Genomic DNA, 24,786 nt, shown 5'->3' with positions numbered 1-24,786 from the left:
TGAATTGATATACTCACCGCCTGTCCAAAACAGCTCGCTTACCATGAGCTCGCTAGGAAGTAGCCCACGAGAAACGATGTCTGCTGGGTTGTGTTGTGAGCGAACGTAGTTCCATGAAAACCCTTCCGAGTTGACCTGAATCTCGTTGATGCGGTTGCATACGAACGTCTGTAGCTGATAAGGATGCTTCTTTAGCCACGATAAGACGATCTCGCTGTCGGAATACAAATTAACTCTTCGAATCGGAATGGTGAGGGCGGGTAGCACTTTGCACACCAGCCTAACGAGCAAAAGTGCAGCACATAATTCCTTGCGTGGTATTGTGAGTGGGTGAATCGGTGCCACTTTGGACTTGCTGATTAGTAATCGAGACTTGACCGATCCGTCTTCCAGTGTGCTTTGGATGTACACGCACGCTCCGTATGCCACATTGGAAGCGTCCGCAAATCCATGTAGCTCGTAGTAGATTGCGCCATGGAACGTCACTTGGCGGGGAATTTTGATTAGCAGCAGTTTGGGGAGCGCATCCTTGAGTTCGTTCCATTCGAGTTGAGTTCTTGCGTCCACAGGTTCGTCCCAATCCAGTTTGCATTGCCACAAGCGTTGCACAAGCAGCTTTGCAACCAGAATGGAGGGTGAAAATAGTCCTAGTGGGTCGAAGTGTTTGGCAACCTCTGAATAAATGATTCTCTTCGTGGCGGGTTGGTCTCGTTCATTTTCTGGCTTGGAACATTCAGCAATCAAAAGCTCGTCGGAGGCCGGCTCCCACAGCAGGCCGAGAACTTTGATCACTTCGTTGACATGACGATCTGCAAGCGGTTTCAGCAATTCTCGTTCGTCCTCTGGAATGAGTGCTAGCAGTTGAGGGGCGTTGGAGCACCATTTGTGGATTGGGAACCCACCACGTGCTAACATCTCCTTCAGTTGGCGCTGTGCTTCGATGGCTTCGTCGATCGTAGCAGTCCCTGACAAAACGTCGTCAACGTAACAGTCGAATTTGATTATTGCCGCTGCTACAGGAAAATTTTCAGCTTCGTCGTTGGCGAGTTGTATCAGGCTTCGAGTTGCTTGAAAGGGTGCGGAAGCTGTACCGTACGTAACGGTCATCAGTTCGAGTATTTTCAAGGCTTCATTCGGATGCTCCCTCCAAAAAATGCGCTGCTTATGCGTGTCGTCGGGATGAACAACGATTTGGCGATACATTTTCTTTATGTCCGCCGTGAAGACGTATCTATTATGACGGAATCGAATCATGATCGAGAGGATGTCGCTTTGGACTGCTGGTCCCACCAGCAGGGCTTCGTTGAGGGACAGATTCGTCGGAGCAGATTTGGCGCTTGCGTCGAAGACAACTCGACACTTGGTTGACGAGCTGCCTGGGCGTAGTACTGCGTGGTGTGGCAAGTAGTATGGCTTCAAGTTCGGAGTGTCGTTGGCTATATCCACTTCTCGGCAATGACCAAGATGCAGATACTCTCGTATGAATTCCACATACTGGTCTTTCAGTTCGGGATTTCGCTGGAGCCGATTTTCTAGCATGAAAAAGCGTCGCAATGCTAGGTTTCGGCAGCTGTCTATCTGGTCGGCGTTCTCTTTAAGCGGCAATCGAACCACGAATCGTCCTGTGTTGTCTCGTGAGTAGGTGGACGAAAAATGGTCTTCACATTGCTGCTCCTCGGATGATATGGTGGCTGCGTTTGGAACTTCTTCGGTCTCCCAGAACCGTCGAATCATTCCTTCGACAGAATCGAGAGATGCTACATGGGAATACTGGATCGCTTCATCGTTGCTTACTGGCCGGTAGGCACCAGTGACCAGCCATCCCAGGTGTGAGTTGCGGAGTTCTGGCAAATCGTCGTCGAGTCTGATGAGTCCTGGAGTCATTAGCGCAAAAAATAACTCTGCGCCGATCAGCATATCAACCTTGTTCGTTTTGAAGAACAAAGGATCGGCCAACTGAATACCGTCTGGTAGCACCCAGCTGGTAACATCGATGTCGGTTGTCGGGATGGTTCCAGTGACTTTGGGAGTCACCAGGCACTCCAGTGAGGCACGAAAGTCGCTGCACCGAGATTGGAATTGCACTTCCACCTTGTCTCGTGCTAGACTTCTGACGTTGTTGATGCCGGAAATCGGTACGTTGGCTCGCTTCTTCTCCATGCCAAGGGTATTGGCCATGCTTTCGGTGATGAAGTTCGCTTGCGATCCACTATCGAGTAGGGCTCGACACTGGTGGATTTGGTTGCTACTGTCGGTGACAAGGACCACCGCTGTTAGCAGTAGCACTGTCTTCGGAGCGTGGGCGTTGTTCAAGTGGCAGGTTGTCGTGACGTTTGTTTCTGACGATGGGATTGCCAGAGGGACTGGCGCTGTAGACGATTGTCCTTGATCTTCTGGTTTCGGTTCAGTTGCTACGTTGCTGGTCGTGGATTCCGGTTTCGGGTTCGATTCATCATCGTGCAGTTGGGTGTGGTGTCGCTTGTGACACTTCTGACAGGACTTCGAAGATGGGCAAGCATTGGAACGATGACCCTTTCGGAGGCAGTTGAAACAAATGCCTGCCGATCGAACCTTCTCGAACTTTTCAGCGCTGGTGAGCGAATTCAACTTGTTGCACTGATAATTTCGATGCGGGGCTGCGCAGAAATCGCACTTCTCGATGAAATTCTCGGAGCTTGTCGTTGCTGCATGTGACCGCTGACTGGTGACCTTCGGTATCGAACTCTGCTGTTTCGGAACGGGTTTCGTTGTTGTCTGCGGGTATGCAGATTCGCACCTCTCCAGTACTTGACACTGCGACTTCAAGAAGGCCATCGTGGATTTGTATTGTGGCAACTCGCCTGGCTTCAGAGTCTGCTCCCATTGCTTTCGGGTCGATTTATCCAGAGCTGCAGTTAGTAGGTAGACGATCATCAGTTCGGACACACCAGTTACTTCCTGCTTTAGGTACTCGAGACTTTCGACGTGGTTGATGCATTCATCGAGAAGGGATCGCAGCTCTTTGTGGGATTCGGTTGCCATTTTCTTGAGTGAAAGTAGACCACGGATGTGAGTCTCAACAATCACTCGTTTGTTCTCGTAGCGTTCGGATAGAAGTGTCCATGCTTGCGTGTAATTGCCCTCGTTTATGGTCTTCGCATCCAATACTCCTGCCGCTGCTCCCACCAGCTAGAGTGTCCATTTCCCGACCATTTTTCTCGTCCCGGGATTCGGGACAAAATTCTATGCTTTTCCCGGGAAATCCCGGGATCCCGGGATTAATAAATTTTTTAATAAAACTGGCATTTCGGTTGAAATGGAAGTTCAAATTTAACAATACAATGTTTTTTCAATGAAACAAACAGATAATGTAAATTTTAATATTTTAATTATAGCATATTACATTTCAGATATTCTGATGAAGAAACCTAACAAAAATCAAAACTTAGCTTGACTAATTACGGGTTTGCTATGGATTTTTTCAAATTCTCTATAACATTTATGAACGCAAGTATGATAAAAACTTTAGTCATAATATTAAAGCAATTGGCTTCAAACATTTGAAAAGCCATAAAAACTTTAGAACAAAAGAAACGATCAAAGATCATTGAAGTTATTGTAGATTATGCTAAGAGATAATTACTGAAAATTATTGACTGAAGTTCATTGCCCTGAATCGCAAGTCAGAGCCATCTGCATTTTGGTAAAAATTGAGCTGATATCAGTTTTCATTATATCTTCTAATGATCTTTCAGCTGCACTAACTAGAAATCACTTTTTGTTCAGTAAAATAAGGAAAGAACACCATGTCGAATTGCCCCATAATGAAAAGTAAACGCATGTAAGTCCCACTGCACGGAGTAAAAAGCAAATTATGAAAGTTTCATTGAAATCGAAACATGTTCCAATCTCCTGGATTTTTATGAATATTTGTATGGAAAACGAGATTGAAAACTTCTCAGTCAATTTTATAAGTGCCTACTTTTTACAGATGGTACCGACTTGCGATTTGTAAACTACCACAAATCGTACTTTCAAATATGTTATCTCAGCATAGGCTTATAAAAATGGCTAATGTTGAAAAGAAAAGCATTAAAACATTGCAACTAGACAAATAAAACTATGTGTTTCTTACTTGGTAAATAGATATTTTCATGAAAATAATTACTCGTTTATTTTCTTTTCCGTTATGCTTTTCTACTTTATTAAATAAGGTTTATAGTAAGGAAAAATGTCATTAACAATTGAAATTTAGTGGTTTTCATCAAATTCTACGTACATTTCGGGAATCCCGGGATTCCCGGGATATCAGAAATAAAATCCCGGGAAACGGGAAATCCCGAAATTTGCCAAATCCCGGGATTTTTTGTCCCGGGATGTCCCGGGATGGACACTCTACCACCAGCGCCTTGTCGAGGTGGTAGAGCTTTATCGCATCCGAGTCGCGGGATTGTGCCATTACGTCCTGAAACATGGCTTTGAATTTTGGCCACTTGGTGTACTCACCGTCAAAAGTGGGGATCGGAGCTTTCAATGGCTGCTGGTGAACGATGACCTGCGCTGGAGGGGCCACCTGATTGGCAGGTTGCCGCATGAGGCGAGATTCGACTGCGACGGAAGTGTGTTGATAATAATCCTCGAATCGAATGTACTCGTCCTCCTGCGCACTCACCGCATCGTCCGGGACTATGGCGATAATTTCGCTGTGGTATTTCGAGTATTCGTCATACGCAGATTGTAGTTTTGATGCGTACACTTTCAAGTTAGCTGAATCGATCGGAAGCCGGACGTTGACGTTTTCGTAGATGCGAAGAACCTTGTTCATTGCCAGATTGCGCTGGCGATTTAGCGATTTGAGCTGAGCTGCTATTGCGGGATCTGTTACGGCGGGTATTTGGCTGGCAACTTTGCCAGTTCCTTCGGAAGCCATTTCGTTTTCGTCGAAACCACGGAATTCGTTCTCCGACATTTTGTTTTCGTCCTTTTTTTTCTCACTGTTCTGCCTCAGCAGGAATCTTCTTTTTAGCACTGTTCTGCCTCAGCAGGAATTTCGCACTTTTCTGCCGCAGCAGGAATTCACTTTTTGCACTGTTCTGCCTCTGCAGGATCACGTTTCGGGAATCGGTTTCGGGGCGGCACGCACTCGGGAAGTCCAATCCGGTTCGATTCGGACCATATGTTCGGTCGGGAAAAAATCGTGTTTCGGTGGACTGTATTTTCGGGACTTCCAGAGTACGGTTCTTATCGGGCGGAATTTCGGGTTCCTTTCGGATCGCGGTCGGAAATTAATCGGTAGTCGGAATTAACTTTAACAAACTTAACTTTATTTAAACTTGCACGAACGCGTCGCGATGCTTCCTGTTCGGTAGGCGGGTGAACTAATAATGGCGTTCGCATTCGCATTTCCCTCGCTTTCTCCTCTTCCGTTGTGTCGTCGTTTTCGCGCGTTTCTCTACTTCCTTTCCAAACGCACATCGTTGCGTTCAGCATTGGGCGATGCGAGTCGGCGCTGCTACACTGAACGCTTTTCGTTTGGAACAATAAATATGTAAAATGTCTCTATTCACTTATTAATAGAAAATCAAAACTTTGTCTTGAGAACAAGCTTTTGATATTCAAACAAATTTTCAGGCCAGCCATGTTGTATGCTGTACCAATATGGACTAGCTGTTGTAATACCAAGAAGAAAGCTCTGCAGAGAATTCAAAATAAAATTTTGAAAATGATTCTGAAGTTTCCTTCCTGGTATAGTACCAATGAGTTACATAGAATATCCAATGTTGAAACATTGGAACAAAATAATTAACTCATTACGCGTGGTAAAGATGGACAAATTATGGGTGAAATTATGAAAAAAAATCCACGTGCTCGGCTGGGATTTGAACCCAGAACTCTTGTATGCTAGACGAGCGCTTTACCAACTAAGCTACCGAGCCACTAGGTGACCCAATTACCGAACAGCTTTCAGGTTTCTAGCAGAATTGCTAATAAATCTCTGACAAAAGTAATGCTTGAGGGAATCTTTGGAAGACTTTTTATAGCTTTATTAACGAGATTTTTAGAAATGGGCTAGTCACCTCGGGACCAACGGCTTTACTTCCCGTCGTCACTATAACCACAGCTATAACCTTATCGTCATAAGTGACTATCTAGGGGATGGAATTCGATAACCAGGTCCTCAAATCCGTAAGACATCCCAAAAATTGGGCAAATCCTAGAAGAAATAACAGAAAGAACGCCTTGAGGAATTCCCAAAGGAACACCTGAAGGAAAATTTGGATGAATGCTTGAAACATTTCAAACGGGAATCCTTTGAAGAATCCATGCAGGCATCTCTGGAGAGATTTCAGGGGGAATATCTCGATGATTTATTGTAGAAATATCATGAGAATTTCTATAAAACTCTCTGAAAAAATCCTTGAGGGATTCTAATTACAAAGGAATGAAGGGATCTCTGAAAGCATTCTTGAAGTAGTCACAAAAAGAAGATTTGGAGGAATCTTTGGAAGCATGAACGAAGGTGACATTCCAGGAGAAATTCCTGACAGAATTTCTGGAGGTGAATTTTTGGTGAAATTTATTGTTGTGGAATCCCTGTCAAAATTCCTACTAGAGCTGAGTCAAACTCTCTCCCTTGCATCTATATTTCTACATGCATAATGCAGTTATTTGTAATTATTGACTACAATATTTTCTTGAACAAATTTTTGTCGTGAAAGAATTTATCAAAATCACTAAAATGAATGAAATTATACTATTTAGAGATCTAACGGAATCATGAGAATCGTTACATGCTCGTGTTGATAAAGTATATCCTTAAGAGCCCGACCGACCTCACAAGGGGCGGGGGAATTGTTTATTTTATTATCCCTACGAGAACAGATGCGTAATAGCAAACATTTTGACCAATAATGTTCAACGTATGAATCATAAGGTCCCGGGTTAACGGAAGTATCATCAGCAACGTTCGCATATCAACTGTTCCGGTGTAAAAATGGCCGATAACACAGTCAATGATAAGAAAGAGGGATCGCTAAATGTTTTGTACTTACCGTGTAGTAGGACAACAATCCAGCATATTCATCCAAAACGAACCAACGATACTGCCATCCTTTCATAACGTTCGTCCACTTGGAGAGGGTGCCTTCTAGCATTGCCATTGTTGCTTTTCACAATAATCCTTCGTTTTCCGCAATGATTCACAAACTTAAACCGTCGAAATCACTGGATTTTTCACAAATTTTTCGAGCAAAACACTTCGCGATTTTAACTTGGACAAAAATTTACACAAAAAGTTGTCACCCGACAAGAGCAGAAGAAAGTTGTCAGATGCGGTGAGAAACGTCAAAGTTTGTTGTTGTTTTTGTGCAATCGGAAACAGGGGCGGAGCTGCTCGGTGCTCGGAGTGTAGTTTACAAGCACGGAAATGAAAATTGTGCGATACTCGCTACACTAGTGCAAAATTTGCGCTAAATCGATTGTTGTTCTGCGTATGATTATTATTTCACAGTAGAGTTTGTCGCTGCTTGGGTTGGCGATACGTCAAATTGAATCAAGAAGACAAGGTACATCGCTATGGCAGCCAATATCTGAAATTTATAGAAACATGTTACGTAATTATATACAAGTCGGACTCGATTATCCGGAGACTCGATTATCCGGGGACTCGATTATCCGGGATTCGATTATCCGTAATTTTAGACTCGATTATCCGGAATTTGTTTTTTGATGTTCATGTTTTTCAATTTTTATGCATAAATCTGAGATAATTTGGTATTGTAATATACAATATGAATGGTTTTGCAGTTTAAAACGTATTTAAGGAAAGGGGGGTTTGAAAAAGTTTTTTTTTTGTGTATGCTGGTCAAACATATTTTTTCTTGTAATGACCCCTACTGTCCCTAGGAAAAAATTCTGGCTACGCCAATTTTAATCATACAAATAAAATAACAAAAAAAGATAATATTTTTGTCAAAGATTTCATTTTTTTCTTAGTGATTCGATTATCCGGAGGACTCGATTATCCGGAGTGAAAAAAAAATCGATACTCCGGATATTCGAGTCCGACCTGTATTCGCTCATAATGGATCATTGTTTGATGCGGTGAGCACTGAAAAAGTTACCTTCAATGATCCATTTAACATACATGTTCTATTACTTCCTGTATTAAAGCATTTTTTTCGTTTGTTGTAGCATTTTTTGACAAATGATCGAATAGATTTTTTTTCGTAAATTGCCTTGATTGATATATTTATTGTAGACTAGTGGTCACGGCAAACTTCGTCTTGCCATCAAATAGACTGTTACAAAACGTCATGTAATCCCCAATACAAAATGACACATTAGTCTTCCCCGGATTTTTTCGATTATTCCGAAGACATTCCAAAACTTTTCCCTCATACGTTTACGTCGCATCCCTTAAGGGACAGTACGGGTCTGTAAAATCTTTGGCTATTTTCGATATGAAGCCCAGCTGTCGATTTGCCTTGGCTATTATTGACGTATAGTGATTGTTGAACGTCAATTTCGAGTCCAACGTCACTCCTAAATCTATCACTTCATCAACCCTACGAAGTCTGGATTCATTCATCCTATTAGGCATTTCACGGCGAAATTCGCTCTCTTTCACTCTTCAACAAAACTTGAAAACAATGGTGCCAGTACCTGCCAACTTTGACAGGTACTGGCACCGTTGTTTTCAAGTTTCCCGAAGGAGGCAAAGAGAGCGATTTTGTGATGACGTCACCGTGCAATGGGCAATAGTCGAACAAAAGTGGCCGTTTCGAGCGGTGGAATGTCATTACAGAGCACTTTGGAATGCTGACAATTAACTCGTTCAGTTGGCACCAGTCAATAAACTTGTCTATCAGATTTTGCAGACGATGGCAGTCTTCCACTGATCGAATCACCAGATATATTTTCATGTCGTCAGCATAGATGATTTTGCAGTCCACACCTAATGTCGAAGCGACATCGTTGAAAAACAGTGTAAACAATAGGGTACCCAAATTGCTTCCTTGGGGTACATCCGACGAGTTACAGAATGGGGTCGAAACGTAGGAATCGATATTTTAACACGTAGCTGCCTTTCGATCAAATAAGAGGCGAGCCATGATGCGAGTTTATTAGTCGCACCAAGGCGAATAAGCTTCGACAATAGCATATTATTGAAGACCGGAAACATGTACGATTGTTTCCAAATGGCCGGAATGGGCTTCGTGGCCTTGCGGTTAGCGGCGTCAGTCGACTAGGCGTATTGTGCCGCGGGGTGTGGGTTCGATTCCCGCTCCAGTCGGTGAAAACTTTTCGTCAAACGAAAAATTCATCACTGGGCTACTGGGTGTTTCGTGTTGTCCGTTGCCTAATGTTAGTGATCGTTCAGTCTGTGCAGCCTATGTGCTGAAGACGGTGTAAATTGTATTTAAAATATACCATCATTGAGAGACCGAGTGAAAATTTGTTGTTAGGGGTTAGGGGTTACAATTGGAAACTAAAATAAAATTGACCCGAACAAAATCTCACAATTACTCACGCTTTATATGCATTACCTTTTCAATTCTAACTGTATTTGTTATGGTCAACATTTAGCCGTCAAATACAAAGCGTTTACTTACCGATGCAAATAACGGCCAGTCAAAGTGAAATAACCCACATGAAAAAGCTACATCACGCATTTTTATTTGTAGGCCGAATGTAGATAACTGAAAATAAAAAATGTATATATGAGCTGGTTTGAGGCTTCAGTAATATATTAACAATATTTATTATCCATGGACCACTAATTTTACTGTCGATTCAAATAAGATAGGTGATCAATCTCCCATCTGCAACGTTCGCATCGTTTTCGTTCATGCTTCACGTTTACACACTGCCCATTGGCCAAACTGTGATTCCAGCATACTGCCGTTATACGCATAATTGTCTCATGTTACTTTTTGAGCATTTTGACTTTTTGTAATCAAACAGTTTATTTTTACGTATAGTTTTAGAAAACACTTATCAAAAATTAACTTTGTTCAGAAACTCAATGAAAAACAAGCCAAGTCAATTTGTCCCATTGTTGAATTTCCACGCATAACTGTCACACTATACATTTCGCAGCACTGATCTCGAACAAAATATTCAGTACGCAATTTTTAATTGGCTGTCGTTTGGGAAAATCTTTTTGAATATCTTCTTACGTTGGCTTGACATCCCATATGGAACACAACCTATTTTTGTATTTATACAAATACGGGGTGCATTCATCGTCCATGCGAGCATGATGTCAAATTTGATTGAGATTTGTAATATCGAAATATTATTTCTCATCCTTTCTTCAACGAATATTCAGGGTCGACTACAAAAGTTTTGTAGTTATTTTTAAGTGCGGTAATTTATTAGAAATTCACCGAAATTTCGGATCACGGGCAGTACTGAGGTGATCCCACTTTAAGAATAAGTAACCACTTCAATTTCGAGTCCATGGCTTGCGGCAAATTAACTTCATGATTTAGTAAACCAAGTCTAAATAAAAATAGGCTAGCCGGTTTTGGATGATTTGGCCACATGCTGGGTTGTTCTGATTACCGGCTCACTAACGAAGTGACCATTATATTTGCGAATCTGACACCTGGCTTGTGATATATCAATACATGAATTTGCAAATAAAGGTAATGCTGGAATGTGAACGACTTGTTCCGAATACCCGGGGGAAATTGCCACTAAGTTAACGGATCTGAAACCTAGCTAGCGACATTGCACTTTATAAATTCCCAAATCAAGGCTGAAGAAGTGTAATTAAAACGTTTTTAGTTGACTTGATAACATGCCAGGTTGTTCCGGATACCCTGTCTTCCAGAGGAAGTGGCCATTATATTGGCGGTTCTGAGACCTATCTTGCAATATATCAAACTTCATGAATTTGCAAATCAAGTTAAAAGAAGAATAGTTCAATAGGTTTTGGATGACCTGGCCACATACTGGATTATTCTGGATAACTGGTTCTTCGGTGCAAGTGGCAAATATGCTGGCGGATCTAAAAATTAATTTGCGATGTATCAAATATCATGATTTTGCAAACCAAGTCCAAATAAATGTCAAATCGTTTGAAGATTTGTGTCGTGAATTTTGAGTTAAATGTTTACTCTGCAGAATAACCTTGAATTCGCCGATGAGTTGAAATAGTAATTTTTTACATTTAAGAGTCGAAATAAGAATTTATGACATCTTATAAACTCTCTAACCTACTCATCCACTAATATATGTTCTCATTATCACTCATACAGAAAACTTTACTTTCCATCCCAAACTATAAAATCGTAGTTCTCCACTTCCCCACATGTGGCTCCGTTTGGCACATGTCACTTGAGCTTTCATTAAGTGCCTCAACATAGTCTTGAGGATATACATCCTCTACATTCGGTACAATCTACACGTAAAAACGATCATCTTCAGCAGTAATTGGTCACTACTATCAGTGGGACTGTTATGCGTAGAAATTCACCAAAAATCCCATATTTCTTTTGAGATGTAGTGTCGCACCCGTAGGTAGAATATACGGGCATCGTCGGTGGTAGTGTTTAGAGGTATGCTTAGTGGTAAAGAATGAATTGTAAATACCTGGATGAAATAAAAAGTTAAGTCAACAACAGCAGTTGCTAGTTGAGTTATCAGTCAGTAGCTGTTTGCAGAGAATGCACTAACAGAGTTATGGATTGGCCGCAGCAGAAATAAACTCGCGACAAACGTTTTACGATTGAAGAAAAATTACAACGTGTTTATTCAAATTGATTTTACATTGGAATGAGAGAAATGTCAAAAATACAACATACCAACATAACGCATTGGTGTGGAATGAAAGTAGGGGCAATAGGCAGCAGGGTTGTACACTCAACACCCTCCTTCAAGCGCTGCTGTCTATCAGGCCGATGCCTTCTCGATGTCGCCGAAAAGCCCCAACCGGCAAACTCTTCGTCATGATGTCCGCTGGTTGGTTTTCTGAGCGAAGATATTCGAGTCGAATCCGTCCTTCTCGCACCAAGTCCTTCAGGAAGTGTAACTTCACATCTACATGCTTTAAGCGCCCGAATTCCTTCGAATTTTCCGCAATCCGAATAGTGGACTGATTGTCCTCATAGAAGACAACTGGCTCAGGTGGTTCGCATCCCATGTCCTTCAACAGTCGTACCATCCACATCTGGTGAGAAGCCGCACTACAGAGAGCATTAAGCTCCGCTTCTGTAGATGACAGGGAAACGGTTTTCTGCTTCCGTGTGATCCACCCAACAGTACATCCCAGTACCTTAAAAACGCATCCACTTATCGATCGGCGATCAGACGTGTCGTTCGCCCAATCCGCGTCGGAGAACACTTCTAGAGTCGCAGCTCTATCGTCGGCTTGGTACACCAGAGACAAGTCCAGAGTCCCTCTTATGTACCGTAGAATCCTCTTGAGGTGAATCCAATGGTCGTCAGTAGGGCAGCTTTGATACTGACTGAAGTAGTTCACAGCCGCTGCTACATCAGGTCGTGTCGTCAGCGAAACGTACGTCAGGCAACCCACTAGTTCCCTGTAGGGGTGCTTCGTTCGCTTTTCCTCCGTGCCTCTCTCCATCTTGAGTCGCACCTCCATGGGAGTGGAAACAGGCTTGCATTCATCCATGCCAAACCTGCGGAGCAAATCCTCCAAGAACCGTTTCTGGCTGATCTTCATTACTCGTTTCTCCACGTCACGTTCAACGCACATACCGAGAAAGCACTTTACATCACCTCCGTCGGTCATCTGGAACTCCGCTGCCAGGCATCGCTTCACCGTTTCCACAATCTTCAGTGTTGATCCGGCAATGATCACGTCATCCACATACACAACTAAATACACGGTACCCTGTCCGACCTTCTTCCAGTACAAGCATTGGTCATTCACGCTCCGTGTGAATCCTAGTCGTTGTACGATAAAGCCGTCGAACCGATCATTCCAGGACTTCGCAGCCTGCTTCAACCCGTACAAGGATTTTTCCAGCCGGCACACCAGACCGTCTCCACGCTCGAATCCCTCAGGCTGCACCATGTATATTTCCTCTTCGAGCTTTCCGTTGAGAAACGCTGTGGAAACATCCATCTGGTGGACCACCATCTTGCCGTGATTGGCCAGAGCCAATACTGTCCTTAATGTGTCTAGTTTGGCTACAGGCGAGTAAGTTTCTGAATAGTCGAAGCCGAATTTCTGACTGAAGCCCCTTGCCACAAGTCGAGCTTTGTAGCGATCGGGCTCGCCGTTCATTCCACGCTTGATTTGGAACACCCATCTATTGGTCACAGCCGTACGTCCCGTCGGTAATTTCGTCAAACGCCACGTCCTGTTTTTCAACTGGGACTCCATCTCGTCTCGCATGGCCGCTTCCCACTTACTCCAGTCGGTACGTTGCTTTGCCTCTGCAACCGTTGTTGGCAGGTTATCAACATAATCCACTGCACTCAGAGCGTACCCGGCATAATCGAACTCGAAATCTTCGTGCCACGCCGGGGTAGTCCGCTCTCGCCTTGGTCTTGCTCCTGTGTTGCCAGCAGGCGACGTTCCAGCCCGCTCTGCAGCCGGCGGCTCAATCTCCACATCATCCTCTACAAAGCTTCTGAATTCTTCGCCAGCATCGTCGCACTCCGAATCGTCGATGTCTTCTTCCGTTTCATCCTCTTCAGGCTCCGGCTCACGAATCACCGGAATCTTGACGAAACCACTGGTACGAGGTTTGGGGTCGCCCTGCTCAACCGTATCACTTTCGATGCAATCCACATCACGTGCGTGCACTATCTTCCTCGCTACAGGATCCCACACACGATAGCCATTGTGCGTGTATCCCACAAAGAGCCCCTTCCAGGCTTTCGCATCGAGCTTTTTGCGGTGCTCTTTCGGAATGTGCACAAACATTGGACAGCCGAATACGCGCAGCTTGCTGACATTTGGTTTCCGGCCCTCCCAGAGCTCGAAAGGCGTCAAATTTGAATCCAACGCGTTCGATGGACTACGGTTCACCAGAAAAGCTGCCGTCTGAATCGCTTGACCCCAAAACCGCTTGTCTATCTTTGAATCCTCCAGCATAGACCTCGCCTTCTCCACAAGGGTGCGGTTCATCCGCTCGCTTACCCCATTTTGCTCCGGGGTGTATGGAACCGTCCATTCCACCTGGATGCCTTTATCTGAACAGAAACGCTCGAACTCATTACTCTTGTATTCCCCGCCATTGTCACAGCGGAGGCGGCACACCTTCTTCCCAAACTTAGCCGTCACGTGAGCTTCGTACTGCCGAAAGCATTCGAAGACTTCTTCCTTTGTATCGATCAGGAACGTCATGGTAAAATGACTCCAGTCATCTATAAAAGTGACGAAATACCTCTCTCCGTATAGGCCAACCGGCGACACGGGCCCGCACACGTCGGAATGTATCAACTCCAGCACTCGCGACGATCGTTTCGCGTCCCGCACAACGAACGGTTTTCGGGTTTGCTTACCGGTTACGCAAGATTCACACACGATGGTTTCCCTGTTCGAATTGTCAATGTCCACTTTCAAACCGGTCACCATTTCCTCCCGAATAAGTTTTTCGACACTTTTCGTATTCAAGTGGCCGAACCGACGGTGCCACAGTTCAAGGTTCTTCGAGATACGCCCACACGAGAAAAGCGATTCACTCGCGCCGTGCTTCTCTTTGAAGAAATCGAGACGATACAGTTTTCCATACCGCGAGCCACACGCGACGAGTTCCGATCCTCGATGGATCCACACTTTTCCGCTCTGGTAGGTAACTTTCATACCGATCTGGTCCACCCTCATCACAGAGAAGAGGTTGCACCTCAACTCTGGCACATAAAGAACATTGTGAACGAAACAGTCAATATATTTACCTTCCACTAGAGCTTTCACCCTCACTGTTCCGGAATGCTTCGCCAAAATCGTTTCACCGTTCTTCGCAACGGCAATCTCCACTGGGGACTCCAACGGGTTCAGCTTGTCGAACAGCTTCCTGTCGTTCACGAGATGATCGGAGCAGCCGGAATCGATGAACCACTGCAACCGATTGCATTCATCCGGTGGGCGGACACCACTGCTAACACCAGCAAAACAAACGCCGCTGTCCTCCGCGAGATGTGCTTTTGATTTTGGTTTCCCATTCTTTTCACCTTCCTTTTTCCTCGGGCAGTCAGCCAGCTTATGGCCGTCTTGCTTGCAGCCGAAGCATTTGAAGATCTTCTTTTTCTTCTCCTGCTTGCCACCCGAAAACGCCGCTGAATCACTCTTCGCCGTTCGAGATTCAACACCTACCACCTTCCGTTTCACCTCTTCGTCGAGCAACCTGCATTTGACGAATTCAATGCTCAGGTTCTCCTCCGGCATGGTCTCGATGGCCGTCACCACCGTCGAAAACGCTGGCCCCAATGTGAGCAACAGGTGGCAGATAATGTCCAATTCCTCCATCTCCGCGCCGGTGGCTCGATACTCCCTGACGAGACGATCAAAACGCAAAAAGTGATCGTGCAGCGATCCACCTTCGAAACGGAGACTCAGCATTCGTCGCTTCAGATGCATGCGGCTCGCAATGCTTCTCCTTTCGAAAACTCTTTTTAATGCGTCCCAAATTGCCTTGGGGGTTTTCTTCTCCTGGACGTATTCGAGCTGGCTATCGCTGATTCTTGAGATAAGCAACGATCTGCATCTGCGGTCTTGTTTACCTCGCTTTTCCCGCATCTTTTGCTTCTCCTCCTTCTTCTGCTGCGAGTCGCCTTCCTGCTCCTGCAGTTCTGCTACTTCTTCCGCCTCTGTTTCCACACATACGAACAGGTCGTGCTCTTCCAGCAGCACCTGCGTGCGGAACTTCCAGGCCATGTAGTTACTGCCATCGAACATGTAGACGCGCTCCGTTTTTCCGTCGTCCTCCATCGTAGGAATCACTTTCACTATACCGATAACCGAACCGGAATATACTGGGCTCACAACCTAACAGAGTTATGGATTGGCCGCAGCAGAAATAAACTCGCGACAAACGTTTTACGATTGAAGAAAAATTACAACGTGTTTATTCAAATTGATTTTACATTGGAATGAGAGAAATGTCAAAAATACAACATACCAACATAACGCATTGGTGTGGAATGAAAGTAGGGGCAATAGGCAGCAGGGTTGTACACTCAACATGCACTAGCTTATTTTCTTTGTGGTTAGAATAAGCTATCCTGGAGTTGGAATTGCCCAAGTAACCACGAAGCTATATATGCTTACTTTATTTTTGCTCTATAGTATACTATCAAATTATGCTTTAAAGTAATATAACCTTATAGAGCGCATTGAAGCAGAATTAAAGTTGAAAAGGGCCCCACTATTACCAAATTAAAGTAGCATGATTGTTTGCACCGATATTGTTGTTTTGATGCATAAGCCCTTGAATAGCGTTAGGGTTTGTATACTTAGGGTTTATGCTTTACACTTGCTTTAAATCATGTGCATTTGGGGCTTGTGCCAAAAATAAACAAAAAAGTGTGCCCATTGAATGATTTCAATGGTTTGTTCTATTGGATCTATTTTTTTTTTTTCATCTGGATCTGGACTCGAACCTGCAATGAGGAGATGCTGCGCTGGATCCCGGACGCGTTGGTGCTGTTTGCTATAGGCGCTGTTGTGATATCGGCAAACAGAAGCACCACTTAAACGAAGCATTGAGTAGGACATCACTGTTTTTTTGTGTTGTGCTTCCGTTACTCCATGAATAGATTCGACATATTTATTTAACATTCAAATTTACCAGAGAATCGATCAATAATGATTTCCTCGGTGCACCGAATAAGTTGATAATTCGTGCGGAAAGCATTACAGTTAAGCCAATCAATAAAAATAGCTAACAAACGTCGCATTAGAAGCTTTTGAATGGGCAAGTAGATGGTCGGTCGAGCTCTTTTTCTTCCTTCTTTTAGATGCTCTAATTATCGGTACTTTGTCGACGTAGATTTTAAATAGCCTTTTTTTTCATAAAAATCCCCCATTGCGTCTTTCAAGGCAATCTCATGCAGATCAAAAACATTACAAATTAAAAAGTAGACATCAATTTGGGATTTGTAACAAGAGAAGGAATCGTACCATGGAGCACAAAATATCGTTTTTCCAGCCCAGAAAGAACTTGCGTTATCGATGACAATAAAGCAAGATAAAAAAAGCAATATTGCATCATGTAATAACTATATATTCACCTTAAGAGCAAAGGATATTGTTGAATTAAAGTAATGCTCCAGAGCATTCATGATGTCGAATAATAGTATCATTGCTTGACATTTATCGAATAAGGGCAATGACACACTAGTAATGCAAAAAATGTTGGCTTTCGGTCGAATTAATGCAATGTTGTAATGCTTGTGGTTACTTGGGTGTCTTCGTGTACTTCCAATAATTTCTAGGCATCACAATCCCACTTTGAATTTTGTAGCTAAACACGTTATTATTTATACTATTGCAAATATTTTAATTTAATTTATCACAAATTTGGTCAACACGAGGCCTTAATGTATTCAAATCTTTAGACGTGTTTTTATCGATTGCATATTTTGAAATATGGGACAATTATGCGTATCACGGCAGCATAATTTTTGTAGATGTCAAAGTTGATTATTCTTATAAAAAGTGTTATGAATTGGGGTATGTCTAAAATGGATGCTGTCTTTGCTAAATGTAGGTTTAAATAATCGGCGGTAATATAAAAAAATGGACGGGGTTGTCTACCTTCATAAGCAGAAAGCCATGGGTTCAATCGCAGGCCCGCTCCTTTCCTCGTACTTTGTAGCTGTATATATCACTTGCTTCTGTCTCCCACTCTGATATATACTGCTTCGCAACTAAAATGGATGAAACAACGTACGAAGTTCGTTTTTTGACCAACTTCGCCGCGTCGCGAGTCACTTCGCTATAGCGCGCATCTATGCCCTCCGCCATGTGCATCATGCGCACTAGAGATGGGCAAAACAGTTCTTTTCAATGCAATGCAATTTTCGTTCCGTTCTCGAAAGTGAACTAGTTCTTTTGAACCGTTCTTTCGTTCTCAAAAAAATCTTTCAATTTCGCCTTTAAAATAATGTATTTATTACGACTCATGAAAGATTTTTTTAGTTAACGCTGGAATTTTCTGCTAAATTGTGATTCTATTATCGATTAGAAAACTTTGACTAGCGAAAATTGAACAGATTGCATTTATTTTGAAACTAGTATGAAGTAGGGGAACTTACGTATTATCGGCAGCTTAAGCCGATGCCGTGCTTCTTTTGTAATTTTCTCGGACATCAGCAGACAAATTCCACGTTTGTCTATTTACATTTATGCGTTGCTCAACCCTCTATCGATTCACACCGACAGACTTGTCAAAATGCTTTTGGAAACGTTTTCACAACGCTGCGAACATCCCTTGTCAGTGTGACTATTGTCGGCAGCCTCACTCTCTTCGGCAACTTTCCCATGACAACTGCTGGTGAATCTCTTCGGCAGCTCCAAATCAGTCACATTTTGAGGCGTTCTCATTTGAATTGATGACATCTCCGGCGATATCGATTGTTTAGTCTCGGAAATCTCGCCAGCGGAAGGGGGCAGAACAAAGAATCATCTGAATGTTTCCACTGATGTGTTTTGATAGAAAACTACTGTGTATTTGGCGTTTGAAATTTGGTTGCCGACAATAGTCGAATAGTGCCGAAGCCGTAAGTCTCCCTAGCATAAAATGAAAATAAATAAGCTCATTACTTGCGCTTTCCTTTGCGCGCCAAGCCTTGTCCGTCCGTATTTAGCCTTATCCAGCTAATTTAAACAAATATTGAATGAATGCAATGATTAAACCAAAGCAACGAGGAATCATCATTTACACAAACACATTTCATTCGTTGCAGAGTTTAGCGTTCATCATTCGCTTCGTTTTTCTATGTCGTCCGTTTGACGAAGACGATGGAAAAATGCATACCGAACGGTTCCCTTTTCACGTTCGTTACGTTCGTTCATTCGCAGTTCGCGTTCTGTGAACCGTTCTTGCTGAACTACCGTTCTCAAAAAAAGAACTATGACTCATTCGTTCACCGCAAAGAACTAGTTCTTTTGAACCGTTCGCGAACGGTTCGCCCGTCTCTAATGCGCACTACTGAGAACCGAGCTGCGATGCGGCGAAGTTGGTCAAACATCAAACTTCGCACGTTGTTTAAGCCATTTTCAAACGCGAAGCAGTATATTAAGAGTTGATCTATCACAGTTTCATAGCATTTGCTAAAACACGAGAAGGCCAAAAAAAAAAACGTTTCCCTACGCTTCCATGAGCCTCTGTACGTGCCACAAATTCTTTTGTTTTCATGACTTTTACTGTGCGCCGTGTGTTGGAGCCATCTCACTCTCTCTCACGGGCAACTTGGAAACAGGGCTTAGAAGACGCGACGTGAGACAGGACACAACACTTATTGTTCTTACAACGATTAAAAGGAGTTAAAATTACCTTTTTAGTCGACCGGTTTCGGGCTCGATGTTGCCCATCTACGGGACGATGTCCGACTGATTACATAATTTACTAACACTAGTATTCGTACTGTAGTCAGTATACGTCGAGAAGTGTTGAAGGTTACTGCATTTTCAGCTTAGTCAGGTGGAAGAGTGGAGACACAATTGGAGCATCGTCCTCATTCATTAGAGGACGATCAGATGTTGCGATATACATGGACTCCCATGCATTCAAGTGGTATCAGAAGGCCGGCTCCAAAGGCACGTTCCCCACCAGTTGGGAGATTTGTGCCATTCAAGTGAGATGTTTTTCTGACGTTTTTAATCAACTTTGCATTCTCCCAGTTGACAGTGTGATCTAGGGTCGATGTATGTGATGCTATACTTGAATCATTAGCACGTTCGTTTTCGACCGCGTTCCTATGTTCTCGTAGGCGAATTTTGAACTTGCGCCGAGTCTGGCCGATGTACACTGCAGGGCAATTACTACATGGTATTTGGTATATTCCTGATTTTTCCTCCTGCGGGATTTTGTCTTTCAGGTTGCATAACAAATCTTTTAGTGTGTTGTTGCTTTTGTAGACTACATGAAAACCGTGGTGTTTGAAAACTGCTTGGATTGGGTTGGTGATCTTTGGGTAGAACGGGAGACTAATTCTTTTAACCTCGTCTTTTGTCGATATCAGTGTTGTGGCATTTTTCCTGTGTTTTTTCCTTTCATGTTTTCGTAGAATTTTATCTACGAACTCCTTACCGTAACCATTCAGTTCGCCTGCTCTGTGAATTCGATTTCTCTCTTCCACAAAATCCTCTCTTTCCATGGGTATTGCTATAATCAAATGCAAGACAAACAGAATGGCCGCAGAAATTCCGGATTACAAGAGCAAAGTTAAACGCGTGTTGCTTGCTCGTTTGCTTACAACTCAATACCTTTATTTTTCTCTTGCTTCATATCAATGACAATCAATGTGTATGGACAGGTCATGGAATAATATTGTGCGTTTAAGGTAAAACCCCAACAGCTTTCCCCCTCTCAACAGATGCTGTGCCCTAACATACATCGAATTCAACATATAGGGTTAGTATTGTTAGTCACATAGGTCGTCAAAGGTCAAGCCGTTTAGGTGGGTTTCTCATTCTTGTAGATCTACGAGGTGTTTCGATGTTACACTGTATTGGTTTTTCGATTATAGGTGCGCTTACCCGACTTCCGCTCGGAATCTTCATGACAACTGGCCTTGAAGATACAGCAGACTCATCGACAGCTTGTGTTGGTGTTTTATTTGGAGTTTGAACTACTGTTGTTTGTTGAGGTATGACAGTGTCGGAATTTTCGACGGAAGGTATCTGATTAGAGTAGTAAACCAAATGGCTACGTCGTAATCTATCGGTACATTCCGTGCTGGACTCGATATTGGTGTTTCGTTCCACAGGGCCCACTCTCATCTGATCCACATGCCGTTTCCAGATTCTGCCATCGTCCAACTCGATCATATAATGGAGTTTTCCAATTCGTTCAGCTACTTTACCGAATTGCCATTTAGAGGATCCCAAAAAGTCCCGTGCTGCAACTCGTTCATTGATCTTGAAGCTTCGCACACACGCTCCATTCCCGGGAGATGAATCCTCCGGAACGCTGGTAGGAACCAACAGATCGAGTCTTGATTTCATTTGCCTCCCAAATACTAGCATAGATGGTGATTTATCCGTTGAAGGATGTACGGTTCTACGGTACGCCATCAGAATTTTGTACAGCTCGAATTGCACATCCTTTCGTTCACACTTTAATGCCTTAAGTTTGTCCTTAAAAGTTTGAACAAACCGTTCAGCTTGACCGTTTGTAGCTGGGTGATACGGGGCTCCCATTTTGTGCGTGATGTTGTTACGCTTCAGAAACGTCTGGAATTGATCTGAGGTGAACTGAACCCCACGATCACTGACGATAATCGATGGGACTCCGTATGTGACGAAGTATTCACGCAGACGGTCTATTGTGGTATCCGTTGTCATGTCGGGAACGATCTTGACTTCTGGCCATTTTGTAAATGAATCCACGATCACGAAAAAGTACAGTCCTAGAAACGGCCCCGCAAAATCAATATGGATTCGTTGGAATGGTTCTGAAGCTTTTTCCCAGCAATGTGGAGCAACCTTTACAGGATTTTTCCGAACTCTGGCACAATCACCACAGTCTCTTGATAATTCCTCTATGTCACGGTCGACAGTCTCCCACCAGCAGTACGATCGCGCCAAAGACTTCATTCTGGATACGCCGAAGTGTCCCGTGTGCAACTCTTCTAGTACTCGCCGTCGTAGCTTAGGAAGAATGTAGACTCGTATACCCCTCATCAGACAACCCTTCTGGACCGAGAACTCACTTTGATTGATACCAAATCTGTCGCAGCCTTCAACGCTTCGTCCCACTTTCAAACCTTGCATCAACATTTTTACGTTAGAGTCCTCCTTAGTGCCTTCCGCCAAAACTTCTGCTGTTACAGGTAAAGTTTCAATCTGTTTCACTTCGACCAGGTCCGCTTCCTCAATTCGATGCTGGTTAACCTTATCTTGAATCGGCAATCTGGACATTGCGTCCGCATTCGCATTTTCTTTCGAAGAACGGAATCGAATCTCATAATCAAACGACTCCAAGAAAACTGCATAGTGCTGCATTCGCACGGCACTTAGCGTTGGAAGTCCTTTGTGGGGTGCTAAGATTTGAGTAACGGCTTTGTTATCAGTTACGAGGATGAAATTGCGGCCGTAAAGATACTGATAAAACTTTTTGACCCCAAATATGATCGCATACGCCTCTTTATCGACTTGTATTTAGTTTTGTTGCGATCTGTTCAGGGTTTGAGATGCATAGAGAATTGGTCTTTCGGTACCATCCGGATACAAATGGCTTAAAACGGCACCAACACCATAAGGTGATGCATCAGTCGCCAACACCAATGGAAGTTTAGGGTCGTAATGTACCAAAACTCTATCTGATTGCATCTCCTTTTTGACCCACAAAAACGCTTTATTGCATTCATCATCCCAACGGAACGGTACGTTATCCTTCAGCAGGTTGTTAATGGGGTAAATTTGGGTGCTTAAATTCTTCATGAATCGACCATAATAGTTTATTAAACCGACAAAAGCTCTAACTTGTTCACGATTGCATGGTATCGGCATCTGCTGAATAGCGTCTACTTTGGTTTTCATCTTGTGTATTCCTTCTCGGTCAATCACAAACCCACAGTATTCAATGCGGTCCGCAAAGAATTTACATTTTGCTACGTTCAACCGCATACCATGTACGTCCAACCGTTGCAGAACCATTTTCAATCGTTGCAGGTGTGTTTCATTGTCTGGACCTGTGACCTTGATGTCATCTAGGAATACTGAAACACCGGGGATATCTCCTAGCAGCTGAGAAATCTCACGCTGGAAAATGGCTGGTGCGGAAGAGATGCCGTACATTAAACGTGTCGGTTGATAGAGACCCAAATGCGTATTCAAGGTTAAGGCTTCACGATCCTCCTCTCGAACTTCCATTTGCAGATAGGCCTGCGCCAAATCCAACTTTGTAAACTTCTGTCCGCCAGCCATGTTCGAAAACAGCTCATCAATGGTCGGCAAAGGGTGTTCGTCAACCACGAGACATTTGTTGACCGTTATCTTATAGTCTCCGCATAAACGTACACGATCCGCCGATTTCATGACTGGAACAACCGGAGTGGCCCAGGCACTACGTTCCACTTTCTTGAGTATACCGCTTTCTACCATGCTAGTTATTTCACGCTCCACAGTGTCACGAATGGCGAAGGGGATGGTACGAGCTTTCAAGAAGACTGGTTTGCTGTTTGGCTTGAAGTGCAATGCAGCCCTAACGCCTCGAATAGTACCGATCGACGAGTCAAACACCCGAGGAAAAACTTCGATAAGATCCCGCACAGCACCAGATAATGGTTTTCCAGAGTTGCGAACCGAAATAGCTCCTACACAAGGCACTGGATTTCGAATGATCTCATTCCAATCGACGTTCAACTTCCGCATCCACTCACGACCTAACAAAGGGTGACGTTCTGTGTTGACCACAAACAATCGCAACGATTTCGAGTCACCGTTCAGCTGCACTTCCGCTTTCACATACCCACAAACTGCAATTTTGTTGCCACAGTAGCTCATTAACTCTACGTCAGTCTTGAACAATGGTAACTCGCCCAGGTAAACTTCCTTGTCGTCCAGGCCGATGAGAGAAACCGGAGACCCACAGTCGACCTCAAATTTGATGACCCTTTTATTTACCTCTAACGGTAAGATAACTTTCGACAAAGACTTTGACCTGTCATCAACTTTGCAAATCTCAAGAGTAAGGACCTCATCAACATCTGACTCCCCAATTTCCCTTACATCGTCACTGTTGTCCCCCTCATCTATCAAATTGGTTTGCATTTTCTTTCTCATAAGTTTGCTTTCTTTGCCCTGTTTTGATTGTTCTCCCAGCGATTGGAATTTGAGGCACACCCGCTGGAGATGTCCTAACTTTTTGCAGAAATTGCAAACGGTTTCTTTATGACGACAAGTACTCGCCAAGTGGGCCTCACTTCCACATCGGTAGCATTTCCTTTTTGTAGTGTTTGTTACCTTCACTTGTCGCCTCTCAGTGTAGTTTACATCTTGTGTTCGCTTCTCGAAAATTTCCGCGCCCTCTCCCGATGCTTCCATCGAGAGCGCAATCTCCAACGCCTTCTCAAACGTCAGCTCTTTCTCCTCGATGAGTCGTGACCGAATTCTCTTCGATCGCATACCGAAGACCAGCTGGTTCCGCAATTCCTTCTTCAGATAGTCTCCGAATTTACAAAACTTCGCATCGCGTTGCAATTCCGTTATAAACTCCTTCATGGTTTCTCCTTCCTTTTGCGTTCGATTGCGGAACTTCCATACCTCTACCATCTCAAGTGGTTCCGGATCGAAGAATGCTCCCAACGTAGTAACAATTTCAGCGTAACTCTTCGTCTCCGGTTCGATCGGGCTGATATGATCACAGAGTAGGTCGTATGTCGTAGCTCCCATGTAATGTAGCAAGTAGTCTTCGTGGCGTTCCTCCGGCACATTGAACATACGAAATCCTCCTTCCAAACGTTTCACCCATCTCGCCCATTTGCCTTTTTCTTTGTCGAACGGTTCCATGGAGAAATTAGGCGCAACTGGTGCTGTAGCCGGAACAGCCACAGCCGCTTCTCTGTTGTCTTCCATCATTGTTTACATCGATCGAGGCCAGAATTACATCAACACACCCGTTGTTCGCAGCAACCACAGCATTCAATCATCATCAG

General features: G+C 43.7%; 1 protein-coding gene across 2 annotated transcripts in view; it reads right to left on the bottom strand.

The window, feature by feature from the left end:
* LOC5575621 (oxysterol-binding protein-related protein 9) overlaps positions 1-7,305 on the bottom strand; it is a 251,354-nt gene extending 244,049 nt beyond the window's left edge. For both annotated transcript variants that reach the window (XM_021844001.1, XM_021844002.1), the window contains exon 1: positions 7,032-7,305. In XM_021844001.1, coding sequence (XP_021699693.1) covers positions 7,032-7,139 — 108 coding nt within the window. In that variant the 5' untranslated portion in view covers positions 7,140-7,305. The remainder of the gene's footprint in view (positions 1-7,031) is intronic.
* Positions 7,306-24,786: the final 17,481 nt, after the last annotated feature.

Source organism: Aedes aegypti, chromosome 2, assembly GCF_002204515.2.
Source record: "Aedes aegypti strain LVP_AGWG chromosome 2, AaegL5.0 Primary Assembly, whole genome shotgun sequence".
Lineage (NCBI taxonomy): Eukaryota > Metazoa > Arthropoda > Insecta > Diptera > Culicidae > Aedes > Aedes aegypti.
Note: the sequence above shows the minus strand (reverse complement) of the source record. Positions and strands in the feature narration are given on the sequence as shown.